We start from the raw sequence: 18,569 nt of genomic DNA, 5'->3' as shown, positions 1-18,569 counted from the left end.
AATACAGGAGATATTTCCCTCCCAGAGTCTCCAGGGCTCTCAGTTGGAATTGAGCGCTGAGGGCGTCTCTGAGTGAACCATTCCAGTTTTCTCTTGTCTGAAGTCGACAGGTGGAGCCGGACAAAAAGAGCTGACAGCCTGTCTCCCTCCTCCACCCAGCTTCATCTGCACATTAATTCACTCTGAATAGTTTGGATTGTATTTGTGTCGTGTTGGTCAGCCTGCACTCTATTCATAAAGCTTCCCTAATGCAAAAAATTGCTAGTTTTAAAAAAAATTCTTAGAATCATGACGTTTTCTCAGAATTTCCCCTTAGGGTTAAGACTAGATCCTGGTAAAAATAAAAGTTTTTTACAAAGCATCTCAGCCCTTAAGAGAGCTCTCAAGGTGAGAAAACAGACTTTTAACCCCCCCCAGGCTCACTGGGCCATCCTGATAACACTTCTTACTCCCCTACCCAGAGCACAAGTTAGAGATACGGCTGCAAAGAGAGCTTAGTTTGGTTTGGTGAGGTTTCATCAGCTTTACCCCCAAACACACACGTTGTCACCAGCTTTTCATTTTATTTTTATTGGATCACATTTTCATTTCTCTCAACCCTGCAATAGGAGTTTTTTGTATTTACTCTGTTTGTCGTATTTGTGTTCAGAATTCTGTTTTATCACTTGACTGAACAAAGTGTTTAACTCACTACAAAATAAAGATGCACACAGTCTCAGGAGGAAGGGTCCAAATCTGTATGAAACACACACTAGAAAGTTGTTGTTATTAGTATATAAAAGGAGAAATGTTGTTTCTACAAAGACTCTTGAGACCTTTAAGATGTTATTGTCCCATGTTCAGTATAGACTGTAACTCACTCACTACTAAATGTATACAACACTCCTTCATCAACGCTCCCTTCAAGTCCTTAAAGAAATGCTTTGGTGGCTGTGATATTCATTGAAGCTATCAAATATTATTTTTTTCACCAAACATTTAAGGGTCATTAGCTTTAGGCTATTCTGTATGGGATCTAAATATTACGGACTCTTTGTGTTTTAGTTTATTCCCCATGAGACGATCTAATCAGTGATGTTTTCTGTGTGCTGCAGGTCTCAGGTCTGTCTCCTGGAGACAACCAGACCCCAGGACTGCTGCTGGCTCCAGGTGTGAGGTGGGGACAGACGCCCATTAACCAGCTCACACCTTGGGATACAGATGAGCCCCCTGCCAAGCAGCATCGAGACAGCGAGCCCAGCGGTAATGATTCACACACACTCACGCACACACTTGCATGCTGCACCCCAGACGGTTCAGGTCAACTAAACTAGCATCTGATGCTAATGAGACTTCCTGGCTGACTTAGCCTACATAAAATACATGCTAACGTCAACCACATGCAAACTTTACATACACAATAATAATAATTAAAATAATGAAAATCCACAAACAGCATCTTTACATAAACAGACTTAATTGTGCATAGTTATAGAAATGTCACTGTGATATTAACAAGTAAAAAAATAAATCTAAATCCACCTTCACAAGTCCTCCAGTCCCTCACGTCTCTTTCTTCACTCTTCTCTCATCTTATCGTCCTTGTTAATGTTATTCTGTCACTAACTGAAGCTGATTCAGTCTAATTTAAATGCAGTGAAACTCTGAACGTCCTCTAAATGATCTCCACCAGGTCTAATTTAGATGTCGACCTTATTCTATTGCTGCCCCTTTAAAAAGAGCAGAAGAGGTTCTGCAGCGCACACTGAGGAGTGAAGCCAGTGTTGTAGTTTGTTACTCTTATTGTAATGAACTCACCCAGAATAGCTCTGCCCTACAGCAGTTAATTTCCTTCCATTGCTCCGCTGGCCTCTGCCTCCTGCTCATCACAAACGTGTCTCATTTAAGAAGAGCACTGGCACACAGCTCGCTCCTGTGGAAACTCAACAAATCCAGATTGTAGACAGCTGCTGCTCAGTGGCAGCAAAGCATCATGGTCAAGACAACGATTCAGTTTCTGCTACACATGTACAACATGTCTTCTAATTATAAACAGTAGAGCCCGACCAATATTGGATTTTTGGGGCCGATGCTGATTCCGATATTAGGGAGTAAAAAAATTCCGATATCGATATATCAACCGATATATTCACAAATGTTCAAAATGTATCTGAAATTAAAATATTAAAATTCCACATCTGAAAACTTCTTGTCACATTTGCATGACATACAAAATTCAAATAAAATGGTGTTTCTGTAGCAACTTTAATAGCACTAAAATAAAATATCAAATTAAATAGAAGTGAGTATAACACAAAAACACACAAGTTGGAACAAAAATGATTTTCCTGCTGAAGATAAAAGACACTAAACACAGACCAGCTCATTTGACAGACTGATACTGTTAATAATAGTAATAAAAGGCTTAATGAGCAGGAAGCTTTCTTTAGCTGATTACTGTGATTTTAACACGAGTTTGTCGTTCACAATGTTTCGTTCTGTATGGGAAAGATAATGCTTCCCTTTGCTGTGGGGCTGAAGCCTATCCCAGCTGTCATTGGCCGAGAGGCGGGGTACACCCTGGACTGATTGCCAGTCAATCACAGGGCTGACACATAGAGACAGACATCCTTTCATGCTCGCACCAACACCTACGGGCAATTTAGAGTCACCAAGTAACCTGACGAGCATGTCTTTGGACTGTGGGAGGTAGCCGGAGAAACTCCACAGAAGGCCCACTTTGTCCGAACCAGGGTTCGAACTAGGTCCCTTCAATCTGTGAGGCAACAGCTCTAACTGTGCACCACTGTGTGTGATTGCGAAGTTGCCCCCCTGCTGTGCTTTTGGTCCGGCTGAATTGGCCATGAAGCTCCAGAAGTTGTATAATTGTGTGTAAGGCTTCAATTCCTTCAATTCCTGCAGCCCCCTTCTACACTTTCCCACCCCCACACTGCAGCTCAGAGTGCAGCGCGTAGAGAGTGAGATGTCACGGACGTAGCATGCTGTCACATATGACACTCAGAATCCCAGCAGTGTTGCATATTGATTTGCGCGTGTGGGTTATTCCAAACTGTGACTGTTTGCAGCAAAGCCAGCTCCTCTCCACACTTCACTGAACTGTTTCCAGAAAGTTCCAGAAACACTTTCTTTCAACAGAAACTTCACTGTTGTGTTTGTTCAACAAAGTTTGTCCCTGAAGAAGAACTTTTGTTTCAAACACAGTTTGAGTTGCCTCTTTAGAGTTCAGCCATTTGTGAAATAAATACATTAAAAAGTTTTTAAAAGGGAATGTGGCACTTTTGAAAATCTTCATTCTGAGATACAAGACAGCAATCACAACCTTTGAATACATTAAATATGAATGCACTTGTTTCCATCAGTTAACCTTTGCAGACCAGGCCTCTGAATGTAGGTCAGTGTTGTGTCGTGATTATGAATTTCTTTTCCTTATATGCATGTTTTTCTAAAGCATTGAAGAAATTATAAAGGGCAGAAAAAAAGAATTGGAACACAAATTTATAAATAAGAATTTCTTGTCATTGCCATCTCTGCATTAAAACTGTAAAACTTTTTAAGAGTTATTCTTATCCATTTGATCAGGATCATTTTATCAAGATGAGCCACAAAAGAAGGGAAATAAAACACATTGTTGACAAGATGACGAGTGAATTATGAACAGAACTGGCCTCTCCTCGAGAGTTTTCTTCTCTTTCTTTCTTTTCTTTTCTCTGTCTCCTTTTATTTCTCCCTCCCTCTCCATCAGTCTCTGCCCTGAGCAGGGCTCATATCATGAATAATGTGGGCTCCTTTTTTCTCGTTTTAGCTTTTTGCGTGCTGTGATTTTAGCCTTTGGAGAAAAGAAATGTGTGTGGGTAAACACAGACTCCTACACAGATAATAGTGTCGACTGCAGCATGTATGCTTTCACATTCAGATAAAAATTTGTTCAAATTAAATCTCTTAATCTTATTATCATGTTGATCTTGGACGCAGATCTGAACATCGCTTCAGATATTTTGTTTGATTTTAAGTGTTGAGTCAATAACAAACTTGTGCTGAAGCGTAGCAGCAAACTGACAGTTGTGTTGGGGAGGTAGCTGGAATCTGTCTTCTCATGCAGTTTTTCTGTCTCTATTTGATCGTCTTATTTCAGCACTCTGCCCACGCTCACTAGAATACCGAAAATCAGTCTACAATAAGGAAATATAGAACTTTTCTGGTTTTATGGTGGGAAAGCTTGATACACATTTTGTTCATCTTTCTTTTTACTCTTCCTTCTGTTTTTTCCTCTCCAGGTCCGACCTGGGCTGCACCAGTAGCAGCAGTGAGCCAGTCCAGCCTCCTGCCCCACACCTACGCCCTCCACCAGCCACCCTCCTTCAGCCACAGCGTGACCGCGCAGTCGCCCATCATAGGAGTATCCCCATCCATCCAGACACCTGTTCCTCCGCAGCACCCACTGATGACCGCCCACTTCCAGCTGACACCACAGTCCACCCAGCAGCCACCCTCAATGGTTCTGAGCATGCCCAGTCAGACTCTGTACCCCTCCACTCAGCACACAGTCGCACCGTCTGTCCTCACCAACCAGGGGGTTCATCCAAACCCTCACAGTGTTATCGGCAACGGACACTTAAGCTCTCACCCCGGCCTCATCCAGCCCCCCGCCCCCCCTCTGACCAATGGACAGGCAGCAGCTGCAGCACAGGCTCCGCCCTCAGCTGTAGACAATCAGGACGGTCCTAACAGGCTGCAAATGCTGCGGACAGTCGGGATCGGGAGGTACGAGTTCAGCGACCCGGGACATCCTAAAGGTAAGCACAGACAGCCTCAGCTGATGCACTCTTCACAGGTTTCTTAGACTCACTTTCTTCCAGATATTGAACCTGTCACGACTCCTTTCAAAGGCTGAATCAAAGCAGATCTGTTCAGCCACTAACCTGAGCTCAGAGGAGAATCCAAGCCAGGGAGCTGTTAGGTATTAAATCAATGTACTCTAAGCTCTCTGTTTCTTCTGACCTCCCCTTATGTGGGGCTGCACTGGAATGAAACATGTAGTCCCCTCTCCTGCCCTCTCTGTCTGTGCACCAGAGCAGTTACAGATGCCAACAGTCATAAACAAGACGGCAAAGAGTCGAGCAAGGGGCTGTTAAAATACAACCAGAGCCAATTCACTTCAAAGCTGCTCCAAGGTTGCGGAGAACGGAGGTGCACCTGAAACAACCTCTGATACTGCTGCTGTAAGGTGGATTCTTTGGAAAGACAAACATATTCTGATCTTGAACTAGTTCACAACATCATTCTGTACTGTGCTCTGAAATTGTTTAAAAGTGTGTCAGGTTTCTCTTTTCACTGCTCGTAGTTGCACGTCTCACAAAGCCTCCTAAACACAAGACAGGAAGATCTTTCAGTCCCTGCCCTCTCTTCTCTCTCTCAGTTGTTTGAAGCCTTGTTGACTCGCTCTGTGTTTGTGAAGGTGCTTCTTAGCTGCGACTCATGTCTGAGTCTGCGAGCTGTAAATTGGTGTTTGGTTTAACCTTGGGAGTTTATGATGCAGGGCGCCAGAAACAGACGTTCACAATCCCCCGACCAATTTTCACATTTAATGAAGCTTTTAATTTAGGTTTGGATTGTTTTCTTTGTCCTGACTCGTTTTGATCAATAAAATGTGCAAATGAACTTGTACATTGCAGTAAAGCAATTATTTTGGGGGCTGCCTGTGAAACATTGAAATGAGACTGCAGGTAGAATTGGAAATGGATAATTAGACAGACTCCTCTGCTTGGTCCAGTCTTATTGAATGAGAGCTTCTTAGCTTCTGTGCTGAATAGGCTGTCTTCATCCATTAACGATGTACATGTCAAAATGTATTGACCTAACAGGCCTAAGAAGAGTTGAATTGCAATGATACATCTTCATGTAATCTTTGAAATGTTTGAACAGATCTAAACAGTGAAAAGTACTTTGTTGATCCACGATGGGTTATTTCATACATAATTTTCTTTGGTGTGATAAAGTTTATAAATTTAGGTTCTATTGCTGCAGCTCGTCTGCCGCTGTATTTATAAGGCAAAAGAAAAAATATATACAGTTGAAATCTTGTATGGGTCCCCATGAAGGTCAAAATGCAAAAGAGGTACTTGAATCTCTCATCTAAACCATTTGAGCTCTTTTCTTCTCTGTTTGGCATTGAATAGACTTTAGTTAGTGCACCATCAGGGTAATGTCACAGGGACAGTAGAAACATTGTCAAGCATTGAGCATCAGTAATTCAGTGTTCATGCCTCTTCAGCAGCCTCTCCACTGACAGGAACACTTCACTTTGCTGCTGTAATCACAACAGTGCCGCCTCAACCGAGGCCCTGAGCCTCCATCTCTGCACACTGCTGTCTGTCTCTGCTTCTCTGTCTTTCTAATTATCTCTCTGTCACTTCCTGTCTCCTCATTCTGTTTTAAATCAATGAACGCTACATATCAATGTGATGAGGGCACCTACTGTCCAGCTGTAGGAGCATAGTGGTAAAATCTGGACTGTGAGCTCTTGCAACCTGCATTCTGGCTCACTTCTGTTTTAATTATCTCAGTCCTGCTGTTTGCACTTCTGCTGAGACAAAAAACAAACTATATTTAGTTTGTGAAGAAAAAGGAAGCAGCTACAGGTTAGAGTTCAGTGTTTCTGCAGCCTCTAATGGCTGAAGTGAGGATAAGAGGCTCGGCACATCTTGATCCCTGGGCAGAGACTTTGAGTTACACACACATCTGGTATCAAACTAGGCAGCAAATAAAGTCGCAGCATCCACACAGACATACCACATCTCATATACTACTGGCACAATCTTTACAATCTTTTACATTCACTCATTCATTCAGGGTGAAACTAGCGTTAAAGCTTAAAACATGCTTAAATTCACACTGTGCCACTGACTGACATGTGGAATACTTTGATTGAATAGCTGATGAATTTTCATCCTGATAGACGTCCAAAATATCTTTGAATTTAAGTAATAACTGAAATTTAAAGTATGAGAGACTGTAACAGTGAGAAGTCATGTTGGTCATGTTGGAGGATTTTCAGAAGTAATTTTACAACAAACAGTTTTTTTTTTTGTTTGTTTTTTTAAAGATTTTTTTTTTTGGCCTTTTTTGGCTTTATTTACAGGACAGCTGAAGATAGACAGGAAATGTTGGGAGTAGAGAGTGGGGGATGACATGCACAAATGATCGGCAGACCGGGAGTCGAACCTGCGATCAGTGCGACGAGGACTGCAGCCTCTGTATATGGGGCGCCTGCTCTACCGACTGAGCTAAACAGCGCCCCACAACAAACAGTTTAAACACTAAAGCCTCCGCTTAGCTTAAAAGGAATACATCTTGAGCCTGTGGACACAATGCTAGCAGGCGCTGATATGCAGGCTAGGTTCTGTGGCTTTTTGATGGCAAAGGCCTGGATCTATGAGGAGCTGACAGAGCTCTTCAGCCTTAATCCAGCTGCACAACTGGCTGCTGGTTGTGTGTGTGTGTGTAGAGATGTGTGTGCAGTTAGACGCCTGCCCAGCTTCTTGGGTGTGACTGAATGCATGTCTTTTCAGATGTCGGCCTCGCAGGCTTAAAGCCAAACAGCACAGTGACAGAAATCAGACTCTGTGTTTGATTTGGCTTTGCCTTCAAAGGGAGCAATTTGTCTCCGCTCTGCATCAGTGGGCACATCAACAACTGTGTGCTCCTCTCTGCGTGGGTGTGTGTGTATGTTTGTGTCTGAGTATTTGTCTGCGTTTATGTTTACATTATATAGTGTGTGTGTTTGTATATCTCTGTGCAAATGCCATACGTTTGTGTGTGAAGATTCCCACAGGGCAGCTTGAAGGCAGCTTTAACCTCATCACCTCCTGAGATACGTCAGTCACCCAGCTGTGATGTGCCGACCTGCCTCCTCCATCCACAGCAGCTTTTTCATCATAGCTGCCTGTCAAAGTGAACAAATCAAACGACACATCTTCTTTCAATTGTTAATTTTCTGTCACACCTCCCACTCCTCGCTCATTTTTCTATTGTCTTCTTTTCGAGCTTTCAAGCTCTTAAATAATCTCTCCACATCTGTAGCTCGAGCCGCAGCGATCGCAGCTGTCAGCACATTCTGTCAAACTTGGGATTACAGGATGACGGGCATTGTTGTTTTAAAATGACAATAAATAAACAGAAGAGTCGGACACGGGGAGGCGAGAGAAGAACAGAGAGGCTGAAGATGAGAGAGAGAGAGATGCTGAGAGAGGAGTTGGTGTGTCTATTGACCGAGTCGTTAAAATCGATGTCTGTCTTGATGAATATCGGCCAGGAGAAGCTCGTGCCGAGCTCAGCAGGGACGGACCGGCTCACTGCAGACCTGATAGGGTACTTTTAAAGGCAAAGTCATGAATGAACATTTATATCAAAAATGGAGGTTATTATTTCCACATTTACCTGCCTGTTGGTTTTTTAAATGTTACCGCTGTTACCTATAGCAACCACCAAAGATGATTTGGATTTTGTTTCTGAGCTTAGCATGAGCTGAGAGGACTGTTTGTAGCTGCGTCGTGGTCGTGCTGCACACTGTGGCTCAGAAGAATTTTTGTTTGTAAAAGCCTGTAAATATGGTGCAGATTAAGAGCAGTCTCAGAGAGATTGAGATTGAAGTTTGGTCACAGACAGATCTGTTGGGTCACCTGCTGCCTCACTGAGCATGTGTTGCCGCTCCTCACCTCTCTTATCATGTCAAACCTAATTTTAAACGCTTCCTTCCACCTCACTGGCCTCCACACATATGCTCATGAGAACAAAACACACACACAATTTCACACCATTGTTAGAGAGGGACACAAGTGGACGTCTACCCTCACACACATCCAGCGAGCCCCCAGCCTCCTCCTCTCGGCACAGGAAGTTCATTTTCCAGTCTGCTCACATCAGCCGTCATCAGGGGAGCGTGCAGCTCTGGAGCTGCTGGTGGATGCTATTAAGATGCCTCTCTGAGTTCAGATCAGTGTGTTAGTTTGTTACAGCGAGACCAGCACAGCGTCACATTCAGAGCCGGCTCACCTTTCTTCTGCTGTCACCGTCTCATCTGCCTCATCGGCCTTATTCAACGAGATTTAAATGCTGTTTTCATGTTTGTTTACTGTTGGACCGAGCACAATGGCACTGCAGCATTATTGTCCAGGTGTGTATTAGTTATTTGCACGTTAAAGTAACAAGCCCAAAGTGAGGAAACTATTGGTGACAAAATGAATACGACAGTGACTGTTTACAAGGCAAACTGTGTGTGCGCTGGTGCTGTTTATTCAAGAGAGAAATCTGCCTCTTTTCTTCTAATAATAACAATAATAATCAGAACTTTATTTATATAGCACATTTAAAAACAGATAAAATGGTTTGGGATCAATAAAATGAATAAGAGATAAATAAATAAATTAAGAAGTAGAAAAATTAATTAATTAATTAAAATAAAATTAAAGCCATAAATGATGGTAGGAATAGGAACAGATAAATGCATAAAAAGCATTTTCAAAATGCATTTGAAAAGGTAAACGTCACATAAAAGCAAGTCTGTAAAAGTGAGTTTTAAGAAATGATTTAAAAGAAGTCACCGACTCTGCACGCCTCATGTCCTCAGGCAGGACGTTCCAAAGCCGAGGGGCTCTGATGGCAAAAGCACGGTCACCTTTAGATTTGAGCCTCAACTTTGGACCGGCCAGAAGGCCCCCACCTGAGGATCTAAGGGCGCGAGATGGCTCATAAGGGGTCAGCATTTCTAAAATGTAAGTCGGGGCAAGGCCCAAACGAGCTTTAAAAATGATCAGTAAAATCTTAAAATCAATTGTAAAACGGACAGGGAGCCAGTGAAGGGAGGCAAGGATAGGAGTGATGTGATGTCTTGACACTTATCACACCTCATCAAAGTCATCTTTTTATTTGTGAACATGTTGCACAGATTGTATCTCTCACCTCGTCTAAAGTCTAAAGTAGCTACCATAAAGATCACACATTTATCAGTATTGATAGTAAATCATAAATATTAATTTTGATTCAACCACAAGGCATAAAATGCCAGCATGTGAGGCTGTTTAAACCAGTTATTTAAAACACACAGGCAGTTTGTGATCGCCGCACCGAGACCATTAATCACAGCGAGCACATTCATTAAACCCTCCCCTCTCCTTCCTCTCCCTCTGTCTCTGTCTCTCCTTCTCTTGATAGAGTGCAGACGATCTCCACCACATCCTCACTGCTAATTACACAGAAGTACATCTTTCAACACAACAAATATAATACTGAATCTGTAAGTTTTTATGTTTAAAAATCTCAACTTCCAATCTGCTGACTGGGATCAGCGTCTGTGGTAAATTAATTAAAGTCACTGTGGTGTTGTGCTGGGCGATTATCTTAAAGCTCCACATCAGGATTAGCTAAAGCAGAACTCTGAATATCATGATTCCAAAACAGGCTTAACTTTGAATAAGAAATGCATGAATTTTAAAGTGTTTTCTCAGTAGCTTTATTGGAAGCTGAAGTGGAATTCACAAGAGCTGCGGATGTTGCAAATTATTAATGAGGCTGAAATTTATTCCAATCACTGTGGACTCACTGTGAGCAGGTAATTCTCTGAATTGAATTCATGCAGTACCACTGTGATATGCTGGTGAGTAACCTTGGCACATAAGTCCACAGCTACATATTAATGATATTGACTCAAACATCTCATTTTAGAACAGCAGAGAGTGTGCAGGTGAAGCTTAACATCTTCCTCATGTTGTCTCTTTAACTTTGCTAGGAACGACTTCCATTGAGATGTCTTCATGGATTCTAGTACAGCTCCGGCTCTCAGGAGGGAGCAAAAAAAAGAGGGGAAAAAAGGGAGGTGAGAAAATGCAGCTCTCCCTTCTTTCTCTCCCTCATTATCATATTCTATAGGAGAGGAGCCCCATACATTATATCCTCCCGCTGTTAAAACAGGGACGGTGAATAGCTCATTAAGATTGATCATTCCTCATCCACCTTCTCCGCACAGAACGCGGCACGGCTTCATTAATCACTAGGATTTCCAAGATAAAGCTCAGTGGCAGCGCAGTGGCAGGACCGTGAGCCTGACAGCCTCGGTTCCTACGTGCATCACCACAGACATGATGTAGCCGAGGAGCAGCGGCTGGGTGGCTCCCGCATCCATGACTCCCTCGCCCCTCTATACTCCCCACCCCACAACCCCACCATGCTAACATCCACCTGCTACACATACCCACTTATAGCCTCTGATTTCTTTTCCTGCCTCCTCTCAGAATGTGTTATTTCTACTAGAGGCTGCAGCTCTGAAGTGTTATCAGAATTACTGGCCTGACTCCACCTCAGGCTCCAGCAGCTCATCTCAGGTGTGCAGTCTGCTGAGAAGACTCCCACATACAAGCTAACCCCAGCACTAACCTTTCTGCTCGGGCTACTGTGACTTTCACAAAGTTACCCAGTAAACACACGTTGTCTTCAGGGGGAGATGTGACATTTATCTCACGCTGCACTGCTGACATTAGCTGTTGTTGTTTTTCTGTGTGTGTGTCAGAGTGTGTAGTTGTCTGTCCTGCTGTTTAGGGTCAACATGGAGGAAATGTAGCCTATAGAGGCGAGTATCCTCCGAGTGCAAAGCTGGTACAGAATGTACACAAACCAAACTCATAAACACAGCCGAGGTGTGAACACAAGCTGGGGAGCAGATCTACTTTCTCTCTCTCACACACACTGGCAGGGCTGCTCCACCACTAGTGTGTGTCTGCTTCCAGAATGCCAAGGGTGGAGGAGGGCTTGAGACAGCTGATGCTGCTGGTTCCAGGCTGCAGTTGGAGGCAGCGGAGGAGAAAGTAACTTTAAACTATTACAAACAAATCTCAGCGACTGACAGAAACCTTTATTTGTTCATACTGAGCAAGTCTCAGTTCTCCAAATAAGTAATAATTACTGGAAGCTCAATTTTCTATTTTATCTTTTCTTCTATATTGACACAAAATTAACTGTTTGTGTCAATATTTTCTAAAAGGATGCATTCATACTGAGACACAAGACATGTGTCAAGATGAGTAATTTCTCATTAGCCTTGTTTATCCACTGGGGTTTATTATGTAGCAGAACTCTGGCCCTCACTGTCATTTATATAAAATAGTAACTTTGTATCTTTAATGAAACAGGAGGATGGAGAAGTGTTGCACACCCACTCAGTTCTTATCAAATCCCCTCCAAGCATACAGCATGTTATCTACACAAACCAGCCACTTCTCATAAACAGACATTTTATCAGGATTATTCTCCTCTGACATTGTCTCGCCTAAAGCTGAGTGTGCGAGTTTGTAGGTACATTTGTGTGTGTGTGTTTGCTCCTGCATATGCATGGTGCACGTGTGTCTCTCTGCATCAGTGCTCTTGTGTTTCTGCACACAGACAATCTGTTGTGTTGTGGATGAATTACTGAACCCTGAGCAGAGTTTGACAATGATTTCCTGCATAATGCTTCAGCAGATTGTTTGCTTATCTGTGATGGGACCCAGTCTACTTTTACAATTAAATCATGTGGCAAACTTTTACAACAAAAACCTTCAAATCCTTATTGGCATTTGGCCCCTTTGGCACTTTGACAAATAAGCCGACCTCCAAATTCAAGGCTTAAGCTCAGCCTGTGGGAAAAGAAGTGGCTTTTTTAATCGTTCAGGTCTGTAGTTTTTAAGCATTTTATCTCAGTTCCAAAAAGCAGTTCTCAGCAGAAGTTAGAAGTTTTGGATTTATCTTTAATAAAGCTTCCAAACCAACTTATAATCAGAAACTGTTGGAGGAAAATAAATCCCACAGAGAGACACTGAATCTTTATCTCAAGGCATTCTTTTGTTATTCTGATTAATTAAAACACGATGAGTCGCTGTGTTGTTATCAACTCATTTATCTAAGTCCACTGTTGGTTTTGGAAGAATTTCTATCACATTGTGTCATTGTACTGCTGGAAAAATAAACTCTCCAATCAGAGGCTGTTGCTATGGAAACATTTGCCTGCTGTCTCTTGTACACTAAATGTGAATACAGCTTTTGGACACATAAAACATTCAGGTCCGACATGGAGAATGATTGGTTCATTTAATACAATAAATTAGCGACCCACTACATATAGTCACACACCGCTATATTTTGATAAATGCCATCGTGTAATTGGCTGTCACTGGCCAGCATTGCAATTGGCCGTTGATGCACCAATCAGAGCCTTCATTCAATAGATGGTAACTATTTATGCTGAGCTGACAGAACCAGACTGACAGACTGAATTTAGAATAAATTAGTGACCACATTAATCTGATAAATTAACATGAAGCTGGCTTCAAGGTGTTGTTGGAAAAATATCAGTCTGTTTACTTCACATTTCATGAATCATATGAGCGAGAGGGGGAATATGTCACATGTTGGATCTGCTTTGATGCCCAGCTCACTGAGATGTGACAAACACACACACACACACACACACACACACACTCAAACATGCCAAAAAGTAGGTTTCCAGGTGTATAAATCTATAATCACCTTTGATAACACTTTATTGGATCTAGCTAATATTGATGTTCATGCAAGTACACCTTCAGTATTCCTTTAATGCTTCAGTAGTTACTTTAAGTGAGCTTGGCGTTCCTGTCATGTGACCTGACAAGGTGACAGGTGTTAACCTCTGTACTCCCTAATTAAGAGCTGCTTTAAGAGAAGCACGCTGCTGTGTTGTAATGAAGACTTCTGAGTGCCTCTGGTTCTCCTGGAACATTGTAATTGGACGTGAAAACAGGCATCATGACCAGATTTGTTTTTTTAGTTTAAAATACTTTCAGCTGAATAAACTCTAAACTTCTCTTTGAATTATTTTGGAACAGAAGTCATGTCCCAGTTATTCTTGTGGAAGAGTTATTCCTGTGGTGTCACTGATTGCAGAGAGAAGAGATAGATTTGCACATTTTGTTTTCATTTTCATCACTTATAGAAGAATACAACACGGACAGGTTGAGGCTCACTGCAGAGTTTCTTAAACAACAATTTCCTAAAAAAAACACTCATGTTAGCTTCATGAGCAGTATCTCTGCAACAGTAAATCCTTTTTTATATTATCTGCTGTTTAAAATAGCTGAATTGACCATGGAGGAGATTCTTAGAGCTGTAATGTCAAAACTGCAGAACTAATAGTACAATTTTACCATACTTACATCTTACTTGTAACATCCTGTGTGTGCATACTGCATTTTTCTACTTTCTGTCTTCAGAATTCAGTCATAAGCCACGTCACATTTAAGAAGCTGCAGTGTTTCCTTTTTCTTGTAGTACCTGAAGGCAGCACGAGATGTGACAGTGCTCTTGTTTGCTGGCCACAGGAGTCTCCTCTCACTAAAACCAGTTTGAGGGAGTATGACCGCTTGTCACCTTCTGACCCCTCTGTCTGGTTAATGAGGACGCCACTGCATCAGCCGGGACCAGAGGGAGAATTTCTCCTCTCTTTTTACTCCACACAAAACAAAGAACGTTACATGGCATCCTGTCACAGTGTTGCAGCAGGCCAACAGATGCTCCCAGGGCTCTATGTGTTTGTGTTCTTCCTCCTCTGAGCCTGCTCTTGTGTTTGCCTCGACTTTGTTCTGCTCGTGCTATTTTCTCTTGCTTGTGAGTGGTTGTGTGTACGGCACATCTGACCCTTGGTCCAGAGTGTGCAGGCAGGACAGAGTGGCGGCCTGCTCGCTTCTGTTTGTGCAAACTCAAATGTCATATTTCACATCTGTGTTCTGTATCCTCCTTTAGAATAATAGGTGAAAATATGGAATATATTAAACTAATAAAGTTAAAAAAATCAGGAATCAGGAATCAGGCATCAAATAAAGGCCTTTCAACTTATTCAGGTGCTTTTGTAAAATCCTTTCAGCAAGTTAGCTAGAAGATTTAAAAAAACTACAATTTTAAAATGTTTTATATTTTTACTTAAAAACTACGAGTTGTAGGAAAATGTGGATTTGAATTATTTCAATTAATGTTCATTTGGGGCCGATGAGCACAAAAGACTTTACATTCAAGTGAACCTTACATTTTTATGTCAGCAAAGATTGAAAAAGCGATTTCCGCCACCTACTGTATGTTACGTTACAGTAAAATATAATACAAAGATGTAACTGCTGTATATATTTTGTACTTTATAAAGATGTGAGCTACAGAAGAGGACATTTAATAATGCGATTTAAATTTAATAGAATCTAGATTTCTGTTTATTTTCCATAAAGTTTCTTTCATTTGTTTCTCTTGAATTTAAACAAACAACGTCAGAGAAAAACAAAATACAAACTAATGGAAGTCTAAAATAAATGAATCCTACAGAAACGTGTAAAATCTCAAGATTCATGGTTATTATTTTTATTTCCAATTCTAATTACACCTGTACAGTTCATAATTATACACAACAGAAACACACATTTTTACCTCCTTAATTTGACTGAATATTTTCATACAGTTACAACCTGTACATTTATTGGATATTTGCTTTGTTCACTCATAAAAGCTGCTAATAATCGAGATCTTGAAATAAATGTCATTTGTTAAGATATCTGAGGATCTTATGACCTGGTTTAAATACGAAATGTTAAGTGGCATAGAAACAAAAATCTAACAAATTACGTGCAGTATCTCCTTCAGACAAAGCATTCAATAAGGATTTTGTTCATATGTCTCGTTGGCATATTAGATTAATAGAAGATTTTAATCCACCTCCCTGAGTCCAATCTGCTTCAGTGCAGTTATTGTGAGCTGTTCACAGGCGACTTTCATTATTTTTGTCTGCTAAATTTGATTAATGAAATTGATATTAATCATAGTTATATATACATATATCTATGTCATTCTCTCTGTCTCTCTCTCTCTCTCTCTCTCTCTCTATATATATATATATATATATATATATATATATACATATATATATGATCACTGATGTTAGAAAGAATCATAGTCAGTTTTTTCTTATTTTACTCTTGGAGGCATAACCCTAACAAAAGTAACATGAAATAATGAAATAGTACGGTTAAAGTATTTAGTTTATAACATGTTATTTAAAAAAAGACCAAGAATTTATGACAGAAAAACACTATTTGGTAAATTGAACTAAATTCAACTGAAAATGATTTGATCTAATTTGATTCATTTTATTGACTTCAGTTTTTTTCTTCTACTACAAAAGTAAGTACATTTTCATAAATAAGCATTTTAAAGCGTTATAATTTTGTGGCTTTGCTGATAAAATATTATAATTTAATTTCTATTTATAGTGTAAAAAAGGATCACGCATCCAGTATAGTTTGTGTTGTACTGAAGTCTTTGTCCAAGCTTAATAAAATAATTGTGTCAGGGTTGTACATGGAGGTATTGATCAGCTAGCATGGTTTGTTCTGGGTAGTTAAACTGTGCGCGTGGTGTGAATTGATTGTCGAAAGTTTAAAAGAGAACAAAAGGGTCACAGTGAAGCCATCAGAGTCCTTTCTGCTGCAACACATCAAATGTTATCCAGTCGTACATTAATTAGATGTTTAGTTGAGCTGCAGACACTCAGGATCTATCAGGAAAGAGAAGAAAGAACACAAGAGCGATAAGAGGAACTCTTACAAAATCGACCAAAAATATTGTTTCTGCTTTTTGTCACATGGTGCCGTGTCTCTCCCGTCTTCTCACCCATCTCTTACTCACTAACTCACCTGCATTTATAAAGCACCTTTCATTAAAAAATGCAGCCCAGAGTGCTTTATGAACAAAAACTGACAACAAAAGATACAATTCTGCAAGACAAAATAATTACAACACTAAAAACAACAATACGTAAAAATCAATAAAAACATGACTAATAATCTCCTTGCTCTGAGAAATTTAAAAATTACGTTTTTTATGATTTTACTCATTTTCTTTATTTTGTTAACAAATTAGTTTCTGTTGTAGAAATCTTTATACATTCTAATGTATAATGTATAATGTAAAATCTGAAAACACGATCCACTGTGTTGCCTAAAATTAATTTTTATGCGTCTGAGTTGATTTTATTTTATTTTTTACATTCTTGGCAAGGGGAAAAAATGAGTTCGTGTTCAAGGCTGTTTAAACATCACATCAGGTTTGCTTTGTACCATGGGCATGATGATATTTTTACCTGAATGCCCTCAACTTTTATCTTCATGCACACACAAGCCCAGTCACTTAAAAATATACAAAATATAATGAGATAATCAAGACTAACCTAAAATTTAGAATTTGGCGTGAACACAAAATGGTGGTTTTAAAGAATCGCATGTAAAAAATATGAATAACCCTAAAATGGCTCCAAGTTCAGCAACCAATGGTGCTGTGCCTCGCCCTTCTACAGCAGCCAATCACAGCTCAGTGTGAGGACTTCACCTCACAGTGCGCGTTGATAGGTCTGGAAACCACAACTGAGGACCCCATTGGCCCCAGAGTTACTAGGCTGAGCAGCAGAGTCGCCCTGTTTTCATTCCCCCTGTGCGCTGTGCCGACCAATCAGGAAGAGCCAGCTCAGGCCCTCGGCACTATAGTGAACAGCTTAGAGGAAGGAAACTAAGCCAGCACAATTCATCTCTGTTTTCAGCTATACTCCAGTCACACAATATTCCTCATGAGTATTTCTGTATACTTTCCAAAACAACCCTACACCTGTTTCCTCCATGTGGACTCCCCTCAGGAGATTCTTCTTTCAGAGTATTGAGACGTCTGCTGTTTCAAAGCCGCTGTGGTCCCATTGAACACGGCTGTGCCTCCAAACACTCCATGCCAAAGCTGAGAATGGGGACGCCATGTGCAGTTTCATGGTCCCCGGTGTTGAAGAGGTGTTCTGGGGGGCCATGATTATCTTCTCCATCAGGCATTCAGGTGTGTCTGCACGGCTCTGAGGGAGGCGGCCATTGTTTGCTGACACGCTGAGTTCTCTGTCTCCCCCTCTCACTCTCTCTATTCTCGGGGCAAACGGATGCTATGCGCTGTGGCTGATTGGAGGTGAGAGCCATATTGGTCTCTGGAGATTCACTAATGCAAACTCAGACTTAGTGTGTATTCACTATTCACAGTCCATGCCCACACAGTGATCAGATAGCTGGCCGACTGACAGGCAGCAGCGGTGGAGAGGAATGTGGAGAGCGGAGAGAGAGACGGATGAAAGATGAGGCAAACGCAGCCTTTGTGTTTGCATGTGTACGTACGGCTCGCTCTAACTCATGCTGCTGTGCATCGAGTCCAAACACAACAGACATGTTGTCAAAAACTGGATCTGTTGTTGTGTTTTTCTCCTGTTTGGTATTCAGCATGTTTAATAACCAGCTCATTTTCTTTCTGCTCATTAATTCATTGATGCAAAAACTGTGAAGGATGCAGCGCTCAGAGAAAAGGCTTTTACCAAACACTCCCCTGAATGCACCTTATTTGTCATGAGTCTTTATTCTGTATAATTTCATCTGCTGAATGAATTCAGAGCTGAGCTCCCAGTGTCAGTCAGGAGAATGGAAGGAGCTAAATGAGAGCAGATTTCAGCC

At 41.2% G+C, this 18,569-nt stretch overlaps 1 protein-coding gene across 1 annotated transcript in view; it reads left to right on the top strand.

The window, feature by feature from the left end:
* LOC138612971 (kelch-like protein 29) overlaps window positions 1-18,569 on the top strand; it is a 127,142-nt gene that overhangs the window by 54,165 nt on the left and 54,408 nt on the right. Inside the window, exons 3-4 of the mRNA XM_069686518.1 lie at window positions 1,095-1,242; window positions 4,275-4,793. Coding sequence (XP_069542619.1) covers window positions 1,095-1,242; window positions 4,275-4,793 — 667 coding nt within the window. The remainder of the gene's footprint in view (window positions 1-1,094; window positions 1,243-4,274; window positions 4,794-18,569) is intronic.

The sequence above is a fragment of the Semicossyphus pulcher genome, unplaced genomic scaffold (assembly GCF_022749685.1).
Source record: "Semicossyphus pulcher isolate SPU_LCO1_2020_fin unplaced genomic scaffold, fSemPul1.0.p SCAF_11, whole genome shotgun sequence".
In the NCBI taxonomy this organism is placed as follows: domain Eukaryota; kingdom Metazoa; phylum Chordata; class Actinopteri; order Labriformes; family Labridae; genus Semicossyphus; species Semicossyphus pulcher.
The sequence above is the reverse complement of the archived record's forward strand: the minus strand, read 5'-3'. Positions and strand labels throughout refer to the sequence as shown.